This window comes from Conger conger, chromosome 8 (genome assembly GCF_963514075.1).
Source record: "Conger conger chromosome 8, fConCon1.1, whole genome shotgun sequence".
NCBI classification, from domain to species: Eukaryota; Metazoa; Chordata; class Actinopteri; order Anguilliformes; family Congridae; genus Conger; species Conger conger.
Window position 1 is genome coordinate 51690862 of NC_083767.1, and position 19780 is coordinate 51710641.

General features: G+C 45.2%; 1 protein-coding gene across 1 annotated transcript in view; it reads left to right on the forward strand.

Moving 5' to 3' along the window:
* The window catches only part of frmd4a (FERM domain containing 4A), an 88643-nt gene that overhangs the window by 56811 nt on the left and 12052 nt on the right, over positions 1-19780 (forward strand). Inside the window, exons 9-17 of the mRNA XM_061252114.1 lie at positions 447-512; positions 1120-1177; positions 1906-1992; positions 9642-9718; positions 11679-11817; positions 12584-12725; positions 17725-17858; positions 17982-18104; positions 19169-19400. Of these exons, the coding sequence (XP_061108098.1) occupies positions 447-512; positions 1120-1177; positions 1906-1992; positions 9642-9718; positions 11679-11817; positions 12584-12725; positions 17725-17858; positions 17982-18104; positions 19169-19400 (1058 nt within the window). The remainder of the gene's footprint in view (positions 1-446; positions 513-1119; positions 1178-1905; positions 1993-9641; positions 9719-11678; positions 11818-12583; positions 12726-17724; positions 17859-17981; positions 18105-19168; positions 19401-19780) is intronic.

Here is a 19780-nt window from a genome sequence, read left to right on the forward strand (position 1 = left end):
GAACAAAGGGTTTTGAATTACATCATATGACCTCATTTGAAATACTTTTTTTTTAAACACTTGGCATTCCCTTCAGGGGCCCAGTCCCAGAATGCAGTGGTCCGAGACCTGAAATCTGGCTCAGTGACACACACATCGGTATCTTGCTGCTGGCGAGATGAATTATGGATGAAACTCTGCATATCTTACTTAGCTCAGCTTCATGGCTGTGTGATCTATGTGAGGGGAATTCCAGAACAGTAGTTGATTTGGGTGGATGAACCCTCTCTCGTTCTGTAAATGCTTAATCTTACTCCCTACAAATGTATTTTTTTGTGACATTTTAAATGTTTCATGGTAGTCTTTACCATGAAAACACATGGGTTAATCCTGACCCATGAAGCCTGGATGTGTCCGCGATGTTCCGATGTGTGTTGAACTGCTGCTCTGCTTGCTTCTCGTTTCAGTGAGGACCGGGTGATTGAGCACTACAAGAAGCTCAATGGTCAGTCTAGGGGCCAGGCCATAGTTAAGTAAGTAGTCTCTGCCAGTCGTCTGCCGAGCGTGTCTCTACTGGAGTGGTGCAGGATGTTCTGGTTATGTTTGTGTTTCTTGTTTAGCCTACTGCTCATTTTTCAGTTAGCCTCATACAGAACATTGACTTGCCGTGTGTTTGGACCGTCCAACTATTCTCTTTCCCTGCGGTTCTTTCCAATTCACTTATTGACTTTCTCACAGACCTTTACAATTTCATTAATTTGGGTATACCTCTTAAATGGTGAAAGTGGTAAATTGAAAAGCAATCCATTATCATTGGAGAAGAGCCCCGGATGCCCCTTGTGTCTGTACAAGACCAGTGTTTGCATTTACAATGGCACAATTAATCTCTTCCGTCACTTTGACTAATGGAGTAATTTTATCCAGGGGTGCACTGAATATCCAATGTGTGCCTCCTCGAATGAGGTTAGGTGCTATGTATAGGTTTTTTGTTTCCGTACAGCAAAAGCTTTGGGTGTGTGATGCTCTTGGTAATGGGATATATACTGTATGTGCATGTGCAATGCTATAAACATTAGTTATTGGCATTCAGAGCTGAGAGTGCATTCTGGGTTCCATGAGTCTCTTGTCTCTCCTCCACAGTTATATGAGCATAGTGGAATCTCTTCCCACATACGGAGTGCATTACTATGCTGTTAAGGTAGGTCCTTATCTTACTCAGGTTGTGCCGGATTAGGTCAGCGGAAAGCGCTTGATATTAAGACCTAAATTCCTTGGTTACTTAAATTCACATAAAATAGCTGAATACTTTTTTTTCCTCAGAAACAATCAGAGGCAGGTTTGTGTGTTGTGCCGACAAACAAATGTTCCAATGGGTATTATCCCATTTTCACATTATTTTAGATTAGTCACCGTTTCTGAAAGCAAGACGGACCAGTACTGTATCCAAAGATAGTTTCCTTCATGTTCAGAAGGGAAAAAGACAACAACGGATGGAAAATAAAAAATGAGAATCGAAATTTAACATCAGTAACTTCACCCAGATGTCCAATGTTCCTTTAACAGAGCCCTGTTTGGCACTGGAAATTACAGCACTTATATATTGCATATTATGCCTTTTTTACAGTTGGATATTAACTGAAGCAATTCAGCTTAAATTTCTTGCTGAAGCATGCAATGCCCCCCCTGGGTTTCAACTCTGAAACCTCCTGGTTCCTAGCCCATGTCATTAATCACGACACTATGTTGGTCATCTTTCAAGGCAGCTGGAGAGCCTAGCCTTAGCTGTGCCAGCTAATGTAGCTTGCCGCTGGGACCCCGTAGCAGGCTGTGTTCCAGCCACCTGGAGCAGAAGAAAGCACATGATAGCATATCCCACAATGCCTCAGTGCCTCGTGTGATGAATGTTTCTCTCCCCTGTCACAACAGGACAAACAGGGTATTCCGTGGTGGCTGGGCTTGAGCTACAAAGGCATCTTTCAGTACGACCACCAGGACAAAGTGAAGCCCAGAAAGGTAAGTCTCTTTCACCGAATACACCGTGTTCCGCTGTTGCGCTGGTTCTGTTACGCTGATGTCATGTACTTCCTTTCTCTGCTCGTTTCATTTCAAGGCGCTGAGTGTGCTATAAGCACTTTATAAGAAGCATATGTGGCCTTGGAGGATAGATGGGCTTTACCTACGGGGTGTTGCGTGTGTGTTTAAGCCTTTATGACAGGTGCTTTAATGCATTGCCAGAGCCTGTCCGATCAGGTGCTTGTAAAAGTAGAGGAAGCACTCAAAGGCAGTGGAGCAGTTTCCATCATACCGCAGCTCGGCAGGGACAGGGCTCTGCTCATGAATGGTTGCAGCACGTGGTGCTCTTGTCTTTTCCACAATAAATTACTTTTCTTTCTAATTTCTTCCCTTTTTACCTTTCTCCCTTGGAGCTTATGAAATGGCCAAGGAGCCTGAGGACAGCATGTGTGGATATTAAAATGCTCACCGGACTGTGGCAGCTCTGATCATAATTGCTGGTCAGACAGCTCCATTGTCCCTCGGCAGATGATCGCCTCTGATACGGTGTGTTCATGAGCCTCTACAAAAGCTGCAACGCGCTCCTTCCATTCCTCCCAAGCACTCGGGCCCTTGTTTGCTTAAACTGGCTCGGACTGAAGTTGCACTGCTGCCTTGCTGCAACTATTGTGCAGCAACCGTGGTGCTCTTGTTGAACGGTCAGCAACTGCGGTGAAGGCTGAAAGAGCCGTGTGCCACGTGTAGAGCCACAATGGCCGCTCTGCCGCTCTTTACCACAGCTCTGAGTGTGAAAGGCAGCCTAGCGTATGCACCTTTCAGTTTTTTTACTTGGCTGGTGACTTCTGCTGTTTAAAATGCTGGCAGGCCAGTTAAATCACTGCCGTGTGTTCTGTTTATGAGTAGGATTGCTTTTGGGGGGGAGGGCGTGGGGTAGAGGCGCTCAGTTCTGTAGTCCCTAATGGGTCTTCTGGTTTTATTCCACTTGGTATCACTTTCAGAGCCTTTGAGGGTCAGTAGAAATGGTATGATTTTGTTGTTTATATGAGGTGCGCGGGGACTGGGGCAGAAGCAGCCAGCCCCAGCTTTTTGACGTGCTGGGTCATTTGGAATGCCACACACAGCAGGAGAGGCCATCTGTAACAGCTCCAGAAAGCAGCAGGATGTAAGCAGGGTAGCTGTAAAGTCCTCCGATCTCAGTGTGGTACACCGATAACCTTTACAGAAAGACGCTCCCCTCCACAATGTGGGAAGCATATTCACAGAGAAGCGTAATGCTGTAATGATTCGATCAGCTTTGCTACAGCAGGTGCCATGGTGAGGAGACCCACGCTGGGCTTTAATGGTGGCTGGTGGGCGAGAGACAGGGGAGTGCAGTGAGGCTGAGCTCTCTCTCGCTGTGGCTTCATCCTCTGCCCTGTCCTGACCACAGCTGTCCACAGCAGCCACAGCTGGCTTGCAGAGTGAGTGAATTCTCACGAGGACACACTTAAGTACTTGACCCTTATCTGGCGTCCTCCGGGACTTCTCCTCCAGTGGCCGTGGCCCCATAAAACACAACACAGAGGCTGAAGGGTAATTACCTGGCCAGTGGAGAGGATGATGGCATCGCCATGATAACTCTTGCTTCAGCACTTTTCTGTCTTTAATTGCCTCCTCCAATTGACCCAACTGCATGGCGCTGTGGATATATACGTCTGGCCCCGAGACGTGCTGAAGTATGTACAGCGGCTTGTGTGTGAAGCGTGAATACAAAATTATCTGAAGTAATGCACCATTAATATTATGCCCACACACAAGCTCGCATACACACAAGGGCGCGCACACACACCACGACTACTTCAACTGCTAACACCCGTCTAGTCTCCTAAAAGTTTTCCATGAATAGCATGGTAAGCCAAGTGGGATATCCTGAAGCATAAAGAGAGGGATGATGGAAGAGAGAGGGGTAGAGGGAGAATGGAGAGTGGGAAGAGATAAGGATTGAAGAGAGGGATGTAAAGGGAACCGGAAAATTGAAAGTGGGAAGAAAGAGAACAAGAGTTTGTTATACTTGACCTGCTGGTCCCTGAGACTAGTAACTGATGACTTTAGATGAAATGAAGTTTCTGCTGATTACAGGACACAGGATGTCAGTGAATGTGCCTGTGAGTTACTAGAGCTGTGGAAAATGTAATTCCCCAGATTACCCAGATTATTTATGGTGGTTACACCCCTAAGCCTCATTTTACCAATAATGCTGCTGTACACTCCCACTGTCCTAAACCCTGTTCCACACTGCAGTCACCAGCTGACTAGTGTTCCTTTCAGAGAACAATAGTTCTCACCTTTCCTGCCTAAAGATAGTCTGATGCAAAAGATTTTCCATTCAGTGCGGCTATCGCCTTGTCTAGCTCGTAACACATTGTACAGTTTAAGTGAATCTACTTAATTCAGTGCGATTGTGCAGTTCTTAACTGACTTTGTATCACAGTGTCTCCCTGTGCATAAATATGTTCATTTCAACGTTTCAGACTGTCCTGATAAGGGATCAGAACCAGGCACTCAGTCGTATTCATTTGTCTCATTTCAAGTGTTCCGTTTTTCCAGCATTATCCTAGTGTTTTACATATGGAATCATTTAGTCAGGAATCCCAAATTTATGGTAGCTCTGTGGGAAGATATGGAGTCCTTTGCGGATGTTTGCTGCTCCCAACGCCAAAAAAACATGCAGAATAATCAAACGCACACGCTGCCCACACAGATTTACGGCAGCTTCATGCCGATTGGCTAATGAGGACATTCCAGCCCAGTCTGTCTCACTGTGGTTTAAGGATCAGATTCCGGTGGACTTCCCTGGTAACCCCTGGAATGCTGTGGTCTGTGCTAATTGGGTTGCGTCACCAGGAGGGCGGGAGGGAACCGGCAGGTCCAAATCAGCTCTGATTGTTTAAGGGCAGGCGGTGGAAGGGCCAAGTCATGGCCAAAGATTTGGGTCCTCCATCCTTCCTCCCTTCTACGCTTTGATCTTATTTCAGTTCTTCCACCAAACCTTAGGTCTCCTCAGAAAGATGGGAAGTTTGTAGTTCCGTAGTCAAGTATAAAATGTCTTTGTGTAGGTCCATTATAGTGAATATCAGCTGTAAGATATATTAGCTTATAAGTTCATTAACGATACATGTATTAGAGAACAGTGTACTTTTACAGTATCAAGTTCCTATATGATTTGTTGTAAAAAGCTGTAGCTAAATATGACCCAGTAATAGTAAACAATAGTTATAGAATGTGTTTTAGAGGGCTACAAACCTCCTGGATAATTAGCTGTAAAAGATGTGTTTCAGCCAAGCCCCACTATGAGAAACATTAGTTATGGCATGTGTTTTGGAGTGATATGAATTTCCTGTGCATTGGGGTTAAAAGTTGCAATTTGCTGTAATTGGTTCTTACTCTACTCTGGAGAAGCTCAGCTGAAGACAGGCCTTCTCAGCTGTTCCTGTTTAAAGAGTCTTGAGTTCAGCAGTGTGCCCGCCCCAGATTTACAGCTCAGAGCCTCCTCTTTGATCTGGTCATCCAGAGGACCGCGGGGGAGTCCAACTTAACAGCCGCGCACATCCAGAAATATTAGATATTTACTGCCATGGTAACCACGGTATGTGAAACAGCCTCTCAAATGACTCTTTGGGCAGTTGGAGGCCATCTTTAACAAAGAAATAGTTACTGGGAAAGAAGGCAGAGTCAAAATACCTGCTTTAAAAGCAGCTGGTTTTAGGGTAACCATGCAGGGTGTGTAAAAGGACATGGCACTGTAAGTGCCTCAACAGTTTCAAAGTGAACATGTTTTTTAATGACGAAGTTTCAGTCCCCATATATGTATGATTTGTCATTTAGTGACTTATGCTTTAGAAACTACCCCCAGGCAGTATTCATCAGTGCCATTCTTACAAATGTGATGCTTGCTTTGATCTTTTCAGTTGTTGTAATTGGGAAGCACTGATGGAGTCTTTGTGCTTGTTTCTCACTAACTGGCCACTATATCTCCACTAAAAGCCATAGATTGTAAGGTTTGTTCTTTGTAATCCACAGATGACTCAATCAACAGAGGAAGTGTTGGCCCAAGTCTTTTTAAGTAGCCAGCCAATACGGTACCCTGTTATGGGGTCAATAGTGTGTACGTACGTGCATGCACACACGCACACACACGCACAGAGACGCACTCACACACTCTGCACTGTCCTTTGTCTTCGTAAACCGCGGCTGGTTTCTGCTGTCTTATCAGTGGATTAATGGATACAGAGACAAGCATTTCCTGAACCCTTATGAATCAGCCTGGTTTATAGGGGCACTGCAGAGAAGCATGTTTACTCACTTGATTACAGGACATGAGTGTTTCTGAAAAAAAAACTGTTAATGGAACATGAGGTTTTGACCAGCTCCATGGTGTAAATGCTGTATGGAGTGATTGAGTGAGTGATTAAAAAGTACTAGATTGTAGCCACAATGCAGCCTTTTAATGCAAGTTGAAAAAGGCTTGATACTAATGTAGGCTTTTTCTTCTGCTTGGTAGCAGAGTGTGGAAAGAAGCTTGGAACCACACCATAGAAACAAGTTGGCAATAAGATGGGAGATTGTCAGGGGCACTGGCGACATCCCAGCCTGTAATCTTTGAAATCAAAAACACAATAAGTTGAAAGAATATTGCTTTCATATAGCTCCATTTCTGTGACTTTGCATTTTTATTAAGTGCAGGTTTTAGAGTTCCCACCACAAAAAAAACCAGGGGGAAAGGGATTCCCAGGAACATGGCTTTCATTCCGTGGCGCAATCCGAACGGAAAAGCATATGGCTCGGCCCTATGGGACCTGGAGCTGGGATAAGTTTGGATTGGATTTGACAATCTCCACGCCCAGGTGTAAACACACAGCCCCATCCCGGCGGACACTTCCCAATTGTTGATTGGTTACCGTTCCTGTTTTGTACTTGGATTTGCTTTGGCCTGAAACACATTGGCCGTAACATACTAGTCTAGTTTTTCTGTGTCAAGACATTTGAAAACAAAATGAGTTGAGATCAAAGCCTGAGAAAACAGAATTAGCGCTGTATTTTCAGTGTCAGTGATTTATGGCGCAGTGGTTTGTCTTTGATAATACTTGGCATTGAGAGTGTCTCTACACAGCCTGTGATTGATATTTGGGTTTTTCCACCCACTGAAAAAGATGCCCACATGTTCCCTCATGTGGCTTGTAAAATTGTGCATATTCATGTGAGCCATTTTAATAATTTATTGGCCTTATTGTTTGTTAATATTTTTATATGGAAGAATTCACTCAAGTGCCTGCATTTACTGGCACAGGGTTGCCGCATACAGAACAGAGACAACAAACTGCATGCAGCTGAATACTTCTTGTCCCCTTATTCCTAATTACACTTTACTGTTTTCCTCAGATATAGCATATTTTTCAGTGTCTGTCCATTGCAGACCCCCACCCCACGCACACACACACTCACACATACACACACAATTACAGGGACATTCACAAATGACCAATGGCTGGCATGCCTTCCATTCCAGAATGGTGGGAGAAATATGGACCCAAGTGTAGCTGAGCATCCCTGCGAGCATTAGTCATGGAGTCACAGCCATACATCAAACCTTTCTCCCTGTCCCGTGCTCCACCGTGTCAGCGGTTGGCAGTGAGCGGCCCTGTCTCTCCCCGGCCCACGCAGGATCCCAGCGCAGCGTCTTCTGCTCTGCTGTTAAATCCGCCTGACCAAGGGTCACGTGTCGCCGCTGGAGTTCCCCCAAGATATATCGCGTGTCTGGGAGAAATTGGCTGGAGGCGAATCGGCCGTCTGCGCGTGAGAACGCTCGCCCGGAGGGGGAGCGGTGCTATCGACGTGTGCGTCGCCCGTTCCGTGGTGTTGCCTCGGCTGCGGCTGCTGAACCCTGCCCCCCACCTCACCGTGACCCTGCCCCCGGTGAACCTGAACTCAGGCCTTCCGTTTAGCCATGCAAACCCACTTCAAGGTTGAGAGCGGTTTAATTGTTCAACCGCATTTCTCCATGGGCCTGACCCTGGCTTCAGAAACCCAAGTGCTTTTTACAGACTCTCAGCTGTGGCAGACTTTAATCGGTTGAATGACTGTCAAAGCACTCATAATTAATTGTAGTTACAAAATAAACAAAATGCACAAATTATCCTTCCAAACTATGTCTTTGTCAGTGACACCGAACTCCCTGTCTGTTTTCCTTTTTCCTTGCATATCAGGTGTGAGCACTCCTTACATAGCTGACTTATTTAATAAGAATGTTTCCACTGATGAGTGGATTACATCATGTTGCCTCTCACTGCATTCTTTTCGCTCATGTTTTCTGAGAGCTCTTAAAACATCTCAGACCAGGCTTTCTGTAACTAATTGAATGAAATGGGCCACACCTACTTTTCAGAGAGACTCCACCAGGAGCTTGCGTCTATCACATGCCTGCTTAAACCAAGCCAGAATGTGTTAGGCGGAAAATAGTGCTTAAAGTGTGTGGGAGTCGAGCATTTGCATCCTATCGTGCACATGTTTATGCATTTGCATTGAATGCCAAGTTTTATGTTATTTGTTTTTTGTTACAGTAGATGTTTGACCAAGACTGAGCACACAGTGTTTGTGTTTGTCCTATTGGCTGCCTATCCTCTCTTTCCCAGAGTATTCACATTCTTTACCTCTTTGCCCCTCCCCCTTAAGCCCCCTACCCACCCCCCCGACCACCACTCCACTGTGATGCATTCCACACAGGGTTAACTACATGTCATGAAGAATACTTGTTTTATACTGTTGTTATGCTGTACAGCCTTTTAATACAGTAATGATGATTTACTATCACAATGTCTCCTATAGAGAGACACTGTTAACCAGCAGGAGAGATAATGGGACTATGAGTGAGTGAGTGTGCAAGCCGTACTTTTAGGTCCTGTCTCCTGAAAAGGCAGAAGTCCTAACCACAGATTCTGTATCATTGTTTTTCATTTGGCTTCTGATTCGAGTCAGATAGGACAGCTGGCTACAGCCTCCATGTAGCCCATTTTTTTTAAAAACATACAGTGTATTTTCCACTGGAGCAGGCACTCACAACAATGTGGAATGGGAGGGAAATGTGGAAAGAAATCCCAACAATGGTGTTTTGGTGGGGAGAGGGGAGCTGCCCATAGCGAATGAAACTCTCTCCCTGCTCCTCTGAACTCTCTCCACCCTCCCCCCGGATTGGAGGCCTCGGCCGGCTGCCTGATTTGTGTGCAGGAAGTGCAGTCCCACGGGGAGGTGGGATGGGTTGTGGGAGGGGCGGGGGGGATTTGGGCGGAGGGGGGTTTCAGAACAGAATGCGTCCTGCTCCGTGGAGAGGAAACTCCGTACTACTCCCACAGACCGCCTGCGAGTGCACTCTGCCTCTTCAGAGTGGAGGGATTTAACACAGGGAGAGCAGCTGCCCGGAGCTCCGACAGGGAAAGTTGGAAGAAGTTCGGCAAAAAGGTCCTTCGGAGCGCTGAGCCGGGCCGGACAGCCGGAGTCCGCTACCCCGGCCGTGTCTGGATGTGATTAGGGCCAGCGTCCTCTCCCTGTCCGAGATACAGCCACCCTGCCCGAAGATCAGAAGAGTCATGTCTGTGTGTGTCTCTTCTGTGCTGTAGGTGTTCCAATGGAGGCAGCTGGAGAACCTGTACTTCAGAGAGAAAAAGTTTTCTGTGGAAGTCCATGACCCTCGCAGGTAAATCTATAAAAAATGGCGCTGACCCAACCCCATCTCACTCCTGACCTGCTGGTCCTGTCTTGCCGGTGTCTGTGCTGACCAGTTGCTGTTCCTGTGCGCTTGATTCAGTTGTCTTATCTGTGCATGGAATTCCATCCTCTTCTTCATAGTATGTATTTCTTATGTACCAGTTTTTTTGGTTGGATCTTAATCTGAACTTTCTAACAAGTTCTATAGGAAGGACACTACTTCAAATAGTCGTTCGATCAATTGACTGTTGCCATCGATTGATTGTTTGATAGAAATAAGGATAACTTCTGACACACGTCACAATGGACTATTCTGTTAGCTGTAGAAGCTGAGCTAATGCAGTGGGGTATATAATGACGACTCTGAATGGAACAATTTCAGAACATATGCTATCGTTCTAGAAATGATTTCCCCTGCTGTTTTCAGGTTTTCCTGTGTCTATTACATCATACACATTTCCCCTGTACCCCTCTTTTGCTTCTATGTCCTGCTCCCCATTGTTTGTGGGACAGGTCGATAGTTCAGCCCTGCAGTTGCTTGACTTGAGAATGCACTGTACTCTACCGCAGCTGCTGGCTCCCCAGTTTCTCATTTCTGCCTCTAAGTCTTCAGTGAGACCCTGGACTGACTCTGTGTCACAAAATGTACACCAGAAACTTGCAAGCATTGCAAATGCAGTTCTCCAGGTTTCTTATATCAGATTGAAAAAAGAAAAAAGAAAAAAAAGGGGGGGCTGCAATTTCTTCTAAACACCTTGGTGTATTTGGATAATTTTTTATCTCTAAAAGTTTCACGGCTCGTTTCACAGACGCAGATTAAGCTCCATTGAAAATTGAATTTAGTCTAGGACTGTGCTTAATCTGCGTCTGTGAACCTGGCTCATTTGAAGATTAAACACAGACATTACAGACGTAAAGCTGCCCTTGCTGTAATGTTTGGTACGCACATTTCTTATTGGAGCCTTTTTCAAATTCAGCTCAATATATTCTGCTTAAATATTTATTCCAATGGTTAACAACACAGGAAGGGAAAAGAGCAGCGTTTGAGATTGAAAGTGGTCAGCCTTTGCAGGGTTGGTACTGCATTTAAACTGATCCCTTTTTAGAACAGATGGCTATCAGACTACTTTCAGTCACTTTAAATAAGCAACATCAGCCGAGTGAAGCGAGATGGAAGATTCCATTTGTTTTCAGCTTTCCTCGACAGAGGTCGAGGCATGGTTGCTAACAACGTAAAAAGATTTATGATGCTTTAATGCCAGCCTGGGGTAATTGGCAGTCACTTTTACTTCTTAACTGTTTGTCCTACTTAAAATACACCTTTTTTTTTTTTTTTTCCAAAGAAGAAGACCACTGTATTTGTTTTATGTTTGCTGCCTTAAGTTAAACACAGCCTAACATCTCTGTTGGGTGCAAGCCCATTTGATATTCAGATGGTGGTGTCTCAGGCAGCAGCCTGTGTTGTAGAATGTGAGAAACCTCATATGTGGCACTATTTTAATAGGCCTTTTTTACTGTAGAGCCTAATCAGAGCTGTTTCTAAAAAAGCATTAATTTCAAGTGCTTTGCGTTTTAAATTATGCTTGAAATACTATGGAAAATAGTAACATAGGAATAAATAGGGTATATAAAGTGTTTGTGGTTTATAATTGATACTGTATATAAACACCACTGTGGGCAACAACATAATTATCCTTGCTTATAAAATGGGGTTGTGTGGCTTAAAAGTATGTTAATTACATTGCGATAGTTAATGTTTGCTGTGCTATATAAACTACATTTAATGATCAATATATAATTTCTTAGTAAACAAGGTTTATTACCAGAGCAGCTCTTTGCAGGTTATTGGTCTATGTAGAATATATTCCGTGTTGCGTTCTAAATCATGTATATAGGTTCACGGTTGCGAACAGTGTGTATAAAGTGGTTGATGTTCCCTCCAACTGCAGGGCGTCGGTGACCCGCAGGACGTTCGGACACGGTGGCATCGCGGTGCACACCTGGTACGCCTGCCCGGCCCTGATTAAGTCCATCTGGGCCATGGCCATCAGCCAGCACCAGTTCTACCTGGACAGAAAGCAGAGCAAGGTGAGCGAGGAGACCCTCAGACCTGCTGTCTTGTGCTTGTGTTCAGTTGTGTTTGTATAGCACAGAGATGCTGTCACAAAGAAACTTTACGGAACATCTCGGCTCACATCAGATATTACTGTTGAAAAAGGGTTTGATTTCACCTTCCATCCTTTTTTTTTTTTTTTTTTTTTTTTTTTTTTCCCCTCTGGGATTTTGGTCAGACAAGATATTAATATTTTGTCACGTGAGTGCATAGGCTGTTGAGTATCTTTTTTTTTACAGTAGCAGGTTTGAATCTTGGGTGGCATATTTCTGAGTTGCCACTTAGCATAGGACTGAATCTGAAATGCTCAATTAAATACCCAACTGTAAAAATTGATAATGTGTCAGACAAGTTACAGTGTGCAAGTTGCCCTGCATAGTGCAGTAGTTATGTGTTATATGACACTTCTGATGTTGGCGTCTGATAGTGCCTCCTCTGGTGTGTCTGTTAGTGTGCACTGTGCATGTGACACCTCCGATTAATGATTGGTTGTCCTCGTCTGTGGGAGAAGAATTCTGACCTCTTCTGTAATCTTCCTCTTCCGGATTCCTTTACAACCTAGGATATAGAGTGTTCAAGAAAGCCATCTTCTTTATCTTAATTAGAGAATTATTAATATATCTTCTCAGCCTATGTAGGTCTTTTGAAAATAGCTTCTTCACTTCATTAATAAATGATGAAGTCAAGTTGTTAAATTTTAACTTTTCTGTGAAATAAGGTCTTTCCCATTGCTCTCTGCAGTCAAAAATTCACGCGGCCCGAAGCCTGAGTGAGATCGCGATTGACCTGACGGAGACTGGAACACTGAAGACCTCCAAACTGGCCAACATGGGCAGCAAGGGCAAGATTATCAGCGGGAGTAGCGGAAGTCTTCTGTCCTCAGGTAAGAAGAGCAGAAACACAAGGCATTCAGAACCAGATCTGTACTGTTATGCACCAGGCCTTCAGAACCAGAACTCAAATGTTATGCACCAGGCCTTCAGAACCAGAACTCTACTGTTATGCACCAGGCCTTCAGAACCAGAACTCTACTGTTATGCACCAGGCCTTCAGAACCAGAACTCTACTGTTACATTTACATTTACATTTTTACATTTTAGTCATTTGGCAGACGCTTTTAATCCAAAGCGACTTACAAGTGCATAGGTCCTACCATAAGTCAGAGCATCACATCCAGAAACTAGCAAAATACACAGGAAATGCTGTTCTAAACATAGTTGTGATCAGAATTTTTTTTAGACAAGGATAGGGATATCAGAAAGGAGGGGCAGGGGAAATCAGGAGGGAGGACTAAGGTAGAGTTTGAAAAGGTGGGTTTTGAGTCTGCGTCGAAATAGGGGGAGGGCTTCTGCTGTTCTGACAGTGGTAGGCAGGTCATTCCACCACTGAGGAACCAGAACGATGTTGTGCTTGTGCTGTTATACACCAGGCCTTCAGAACCTGAACTCTACTGTTATACACCAGGCCTTCAGAACCTGAACTCTACTGTTATACACCAGGCCTTCAGAACCAGAACTTTACTGTTATGCACCAGGCCTTCACAACCCGGACTCTACTGTTATACACCAGGCCTTCAGAACCAGAACTCTACTGTTATGCACCAGGCCTTCAGAACCAGAACTCACTGGGGCCCTGTACTCTTACTATGTTTTAGTACTTGTGCGTGTGTTATAATTATAGCTTGCAGTCATGCTTTAGTGCAGTGTGTCTGCTGTTTTCCCCCATTGTTTGGCGTAATGTGCTTGGTGACGAACGCCCTTTCGAGGACCTCAGGATGTTGTGCTTGCTTGAAGCCTGAGCATGTGTTCTGCTGTGGACAATGTCAGGCTCAGTGAGCAATACTCCATTGTCTGGGTTTGATTTCTAGGGCTGCAATGGGAGAAGGAAATGAGCGTGTGTGAAATAACCGGAGGGCCTTCTAACTTCTCCGTGTTGATTTTGGACAGAGGCCTGGGTTTCAGTTTTCTTGTTTGAGCGGCAAGGTCCTAAGGGGAAGTGCTGTGTTTAATATTTTCTCATTAGGGTCCTGTTTCATAAGCAGAGATCAGCATGTCTTATTTATTGGCCACACATGCATAGAAAGCAGTCTATCCCTCGTGTAGCGGAGGGAGTGGGTGGTGGGGGCTGGAGAGGGGACAGTTGTTAAAGGAAGGTATGTCTGCTGGGGCTGTGGGGAGATTAAGCCTTCAGCTCCATGTTCCTCACGAAGAAATGTATAAACAAGGCACTGTCTAGCAACAGCGTTGTAATGAAATGAGTATGGGAAAATCGCTAACCGTATACAATTGCGAACAAATGATAATGTTCTGGTTTGGAATGCGTTTAAATTCCTGTCATGTCTTTCCGGATTTCATCTTTTACTCAACAGGTTATTTTTTAATGGAACCAGTGGCTGTGGGGTGAAGGTTGGTGAAGGTTATCACAGAGTGTAGTTGAGCTTTTTACCCCACTGTGTGTTGCTGTGGTTTAAATCTGACTTCAGACTATGCCCTTCTTTTAGAGTAGCTCGTGTTATTCTGTAACTGAATAAGTCCTCAGCTTCTAAATGCAATTCCTATGCATAAAGCACAGAGTGGTGTGGACTTCCTGTTTGTTGCCTATTCCTTGTTTTGCGGAGAGACTTTGTGGAGGAAGCCGTGGCGATATTGCCTTCCTGCTCTTGCCTCGCCCGAAACGGTTGACCCCACGATCCATCTTAAGGCAGGAGGCTTTGGCCCCAACGTGGAGCGGGCCCCTTTCAGCTCCTCCACCGTGAGCCTGTGGGCCCCCGAGGAGGAAGAGGCCCCAGCTCTGTGCTGTGGGGGCGAGAACATGGCTCCACCCCAGCTTCCCTTAAATCTCATAGCAGCTGGGCTGCTTTTAGCTGATTCACACGTCAGACCAGTAGCGCTCTGCTCATACACAGAATTAGATTGCTCAGCACAGGCAAGTGAGGTCTTGGCACATTTGCATCAACTTTATATTTCGCCACATCTAAGCTCCTGCAGATGAATACCGCAAGGTTCTACCTCTCATCTGAGACCTTGACAGGGCTTAACACTTAAAGTCTTTCCTATTTGTAGCACACTTCTTTTTCTGTGGTGCAGCTCAGCCTCTGCCTATAATCTTCAGTAAATTACTTTTTATGCTACCTCTCATTCTGCTGATCTGTGGACATGTCCTTGCACTTTTGAGGCATTTACCCCACAGATATTTTTTTTTATTTAGTTGGTTTTTTTTCTCCCCAAAAATAATAAAACCATAAAGTTACCGTCTCATCAATCTTAAAGCATGTTAAGCTCCTTGCTGGCAATACTGCGCTTTACTATTCTCTGGAGGAAACTTCACACTGTGAAAAATGGCTCTGTGGAGATTTCCTCCATTTACCCTAAGGCTTTGTCCTGAAGCGTGCGTCAAATGTACTGCTCCTTCATTTCCTCTGCTGCTTTGTGAGAAATGGATTTTAACACCAGGAAGGATAACCCTGGGGACACTCGAGCCCCCACCGGGTTCAATCGTTGACAAATCGCTGTGGGATGAAAGACCAATAAACCTGCCAGCTAGTCGAGAACAAACTCCTCCATCCACCGCCTCAGTGTGACAAAAACTGCCATCAGTTACAGAAAAGCACAACCGGCAGAACTTTGAAAACTTAACATGATTGCGATAGATGTTCCCACTAAATCTTGTCCACTGGGTCTTATCTTGTGCTGGCTTTAATGGCGTGGTGCTGCGCTTGGCTGAGCAGCTCATTTAGAGGAGGGTAATTAGAAAAAGTGGCTGACCAGCCTTGAACACAGTCCTCTGCTCTGCTGCCTCACCTAATTACTAGCCCTCATTGATATCCCCTGAACAGACACTGCAGTCAGGCTCCAGGGGCATGGGGGTGGGGCCTTCACCAGATTGACCACTGTGAACCCAACCAGACGGTGAAACGGGTCTGTCCTTATCGAGCAGATTTATGTCTTTACTACTGCAGCTTGTTTTATCTTTATTTGTAAAAGCAGTGATTGGGGTTGCAGAAAAGGTAGCTTGTATATAGTTATTGGTAGGTGTGAGAAGGGTCTTCGTGCTCCAATGTTTTTGGCACGTCAAGCACAGTGTCTATAGCACAGTGTAAGAGTTTGTCATGCTGTACAGAATGCTTCTTTTGGACTGTGTGTCTTGTACAGTAATCATATTTCCCTGTAAGGATGAGTCTTGCTAAGATTAGCCATCTGCTACTTGTGGTTGAATCAATTTCGGGGTAACTGCGAATTCTGACACGTCAGTGATTCTTGCAGATGGCTTGCACAGCCACTCCTTTTACAAGAGACGCACACATTTTTCCAGAGTGACTGTTTTTCACCTCACCAAATTCTCTCGCATTCTTCAGGAAATTCTAACAGGAAATAGAAAAGCAATTGAGAGATTTTGGTGTGAGGTCGCTGTGAGCAAACTATTTCTCTGACAGGCCAGCGATGCTCTCAAAGAATCCATAAGATTGAGTAAACACTGCAACCCTGGCCCCACCACCCGTCTTCGTTAAATACGGTCATCCCACGCTCGACTGTTCCAACCTGGGTGAGCACAGGAAACCGCGCATCAACCTGCTGTCTTTTCTCAACACCCAGGGAGTCAGAGCTCAAACAGTCGGTTTACATGGCCAGTTTACCTGTCACATACAGATAAGCTCTGGACTAAATCAACTGGCTCCAGGGAGCAAAGCTAGCATCATCCGGTAACCATCCTTGCAGGCAGCAATGGCAATGAATGAATGTTCAGTTAATTTCCGCCCATGTAAATCCCCTCTCCTCAGGAAGCGCTGTTGACACAGAGCCCCTCGGGCCAGGCGATATCTGCCTGACGGATATCCACCACTGTTAGTTACACACCTTGTTTTGCCTTCGACGAACAGCTCAGCGTCTGGGTGTCCGCGCCATGTCTGTCCTTTTGAACCTCTGACAATAACACACTTCTTCCTTTTCCAGCCTTCACAATGAGCCAGTGCTTATTTTATTAGAGCTCCATGGAATGCATTGACTGTGCAGCCGTCTTACTATCCTGCAGCATAAGCCTGTACATATTCAGTAGCACTTAGGTTTTTAACATTAAAGCTGAAAAGGTGTATTTCCACCTTCTGATTCAGTATGTAGTTTTGCATGTGAGTATGAACTCGGACACTTGTTTAGGGGATACTTAGAATAAACTAGTTAGTTGAATATTTATTTAATTATGTAACATTCACAATTTACTTTGTGCAAAATGTTTAATTTACCAAGGAGAGCCAGTCATATAATTCCCAATTTAACTATTTAGTGGAAAATCTATTAATTGTTGTTATAAACCTAGTTCAGGTTAACTTTGTCTTAGTGTTGACTTTATATTAGCTGGAAAGGGTATACTGAGTAATCTATATCTGGAAGAGTGAACAGTGTTTGTTATGTCTGGGGGAAGTGAACCTAAATTTGTTTAGGAATCTCTGTACAAGTTCTCTCACATGGGTATCTTCAGTGGAGGGTTAAGGATGTTCTATGGTTTGGTCTCTCTTGCTCCCCATCCCTTTGACCTGGGTATTCTTAAAAAAAAAAAAAAAAAAAACCTGTCCCAGAAATAGTCGCATTGCCCTTTTCACTCTTGAACAAACAGGATACTGAGATGACAGGGTTAAAATTTGTACCGATTCCTGGCCCAGTACCACCCGATCCCTGGGTAAGGCTGTTTGTGGAAGGGTCGCAGTTTGTGTAGGCTTTTTCTGGAAGGGTCAGAAAGGGTTTGCTTCTTTACCGTCATTGTTTATATGAAAAGTGCTTGGGACTGGCAGTGGCAGTAGCTGCCTGGAGTCGGGTTTTGAGCTTTATTACAGATGTCGGGCGGTGCATTGTTAGCGGGGTAGTCTGAATGAAGGAAATGTGTATTGACAGGTTCCCAGGAGTCGGACAGCTCCCAGACCGCCAAGAAGGACATGCTGGCTGCCCTCAAGGCCAGACAGGAAGCCCTGGAGGAGACACTGCGGCAGCGACTGGAGGAGCTAAAGAACATCTGCATCAGAGAGGCAGTAAGAGCCAGGATAGCTCCCCCTTCAGGAGGGAGGACCATGTTGTGTGTTGCATGTGTAGTAGACCAATAAGTGATGTTATAATTTGAGTGGCCTTTCATGTTTCCTCTGCTGCTACATCAGGAACTTACTGGCAAGCTGCCAAAGGAGTACCCCCTGGACCCGGGAGAAGAACCTCCAACTGTCCGCCGCAAGATCGGCACAGCATTCAAGCTGGATGAACAGAAGATACTGCCAAAGGGGGAGGTGAGAGACTGGCACGTCTAGAACTTCCTGCAGCCTTTGTCCTTTTCAGCATGGTTAATGTGTTAAAACATGGTTAAAGTTAAACATACCAGATTTCTGCAAATATGTGCACGTTCAAATATTCAAATATTCCAAGTATTCATAATCCACATTTTTTAGATTCACTTCCTGAAAACAGAATGTTATGCATCTTTTTTATGTTATGCATCCGTTTCTGTTTTATATCAAGAATTCTAAAACCAGTTCAAATAATAACTTTCTTTTCTCTACAAATTAAAATATTTGAATGATAAATATGTTCTATAAATGGATTCATCCTGCCCATTTCAGCCTTGTATAATCATTGTTACAGACTCTTTCCACAATCGTGTGTGCCGTCTAAAAATAGGCAGCCTTATGTGTATCATGGGAAGTGGCAGCAGTGGGTTTTGTGTGCACTGAAACAAAGCCAAAGGAGTGATCCTGTGATTTTTAACCAAAACAGAATGATCGTTGCTACCCAGCTTAATCCGAACGCACGGTTATGAACAGCGAGCTGAAGTAAGGCAGACTGTTATCCACTCCACGTGGGAGACCCTGGTCTGAGCTCGTGCGGGAGTGCTGGCTTGAGGGATTCCAGTTGTGTGAGAGAGCCCTTTGCGTGTGACCTAATGTAGTTTATGAGCACACCTCCCTGCTGCTGAGAGAGCTCTCTGCTGTTTCGCTGTCGTCTGTGCGGAGCGTAACCTCGCCAACCGCCCGTCTCTGGGCTGAGGTCACTGATAGTGTGGCTGTGCTTCTTGGATGCATGAGACAGCTAGGGAGACCCTCCCCCCCACAATTACAAAAACATTGAAGTGGAATTGGTAGTTGTGAGCTGTTTCAGAAATGTTGACATAGTTTTAGATAAATGGTTATGTTATAAATGAAGCCAAACATCAGCATTCCTCATAATTCTAATTCTTTTCATGCAGATATGTACAAGACAGTAATGTGTTAAAGTGTATGTAATATGCTAGTTTATGTTAATATGTGTGTGTGTGTGTGTGTGTGTGTGTGTGTGTGTGTGTGCGCGCTTATGGCAGGAGGAGGAGCTGGAGAGGCTGGAGCGGGAGTTTGCCATCCAGTCCCAGATCACCGAGGCGGCTCGGAGGCTGGCCAGCGACCCCCACGTCAGCAGTAAGAAGCTGAAGAAGCAGAGGAAGACCTCCTACCTGAACGCCCTGAAGAAGCTGCAGGACATCGAGAACGCCATCAACGAGTACCGCGTCCGCTCGGGCAAGAAGCCCACGCAGCGGGCCTCGCTCATTATAGAGGGTGAGTCCCAGGCCAGGCTGAGATGGCCACACCACCATACACACACAGCCACACCGCCACACACATACAGCCACACTGCCATACACATACAGCTACTGCACCATACACATACAGCCACACCGCCATACACATACAGCCACACCGCCATACACACACAGCCACACCGCCATACACATACAGCCACACCGCCACACACATACAGCCACACCGCCATACACATACAGCCACACCACCATACACATACAGCCACACCGCCACACACATAAAGCTACAGCACCATACACATACAACCCCACCACCACACACATACAGCCACACCGCCATACACATACAACCACACCACCACACACATACAGCCACACCGCCATACACATACAGCC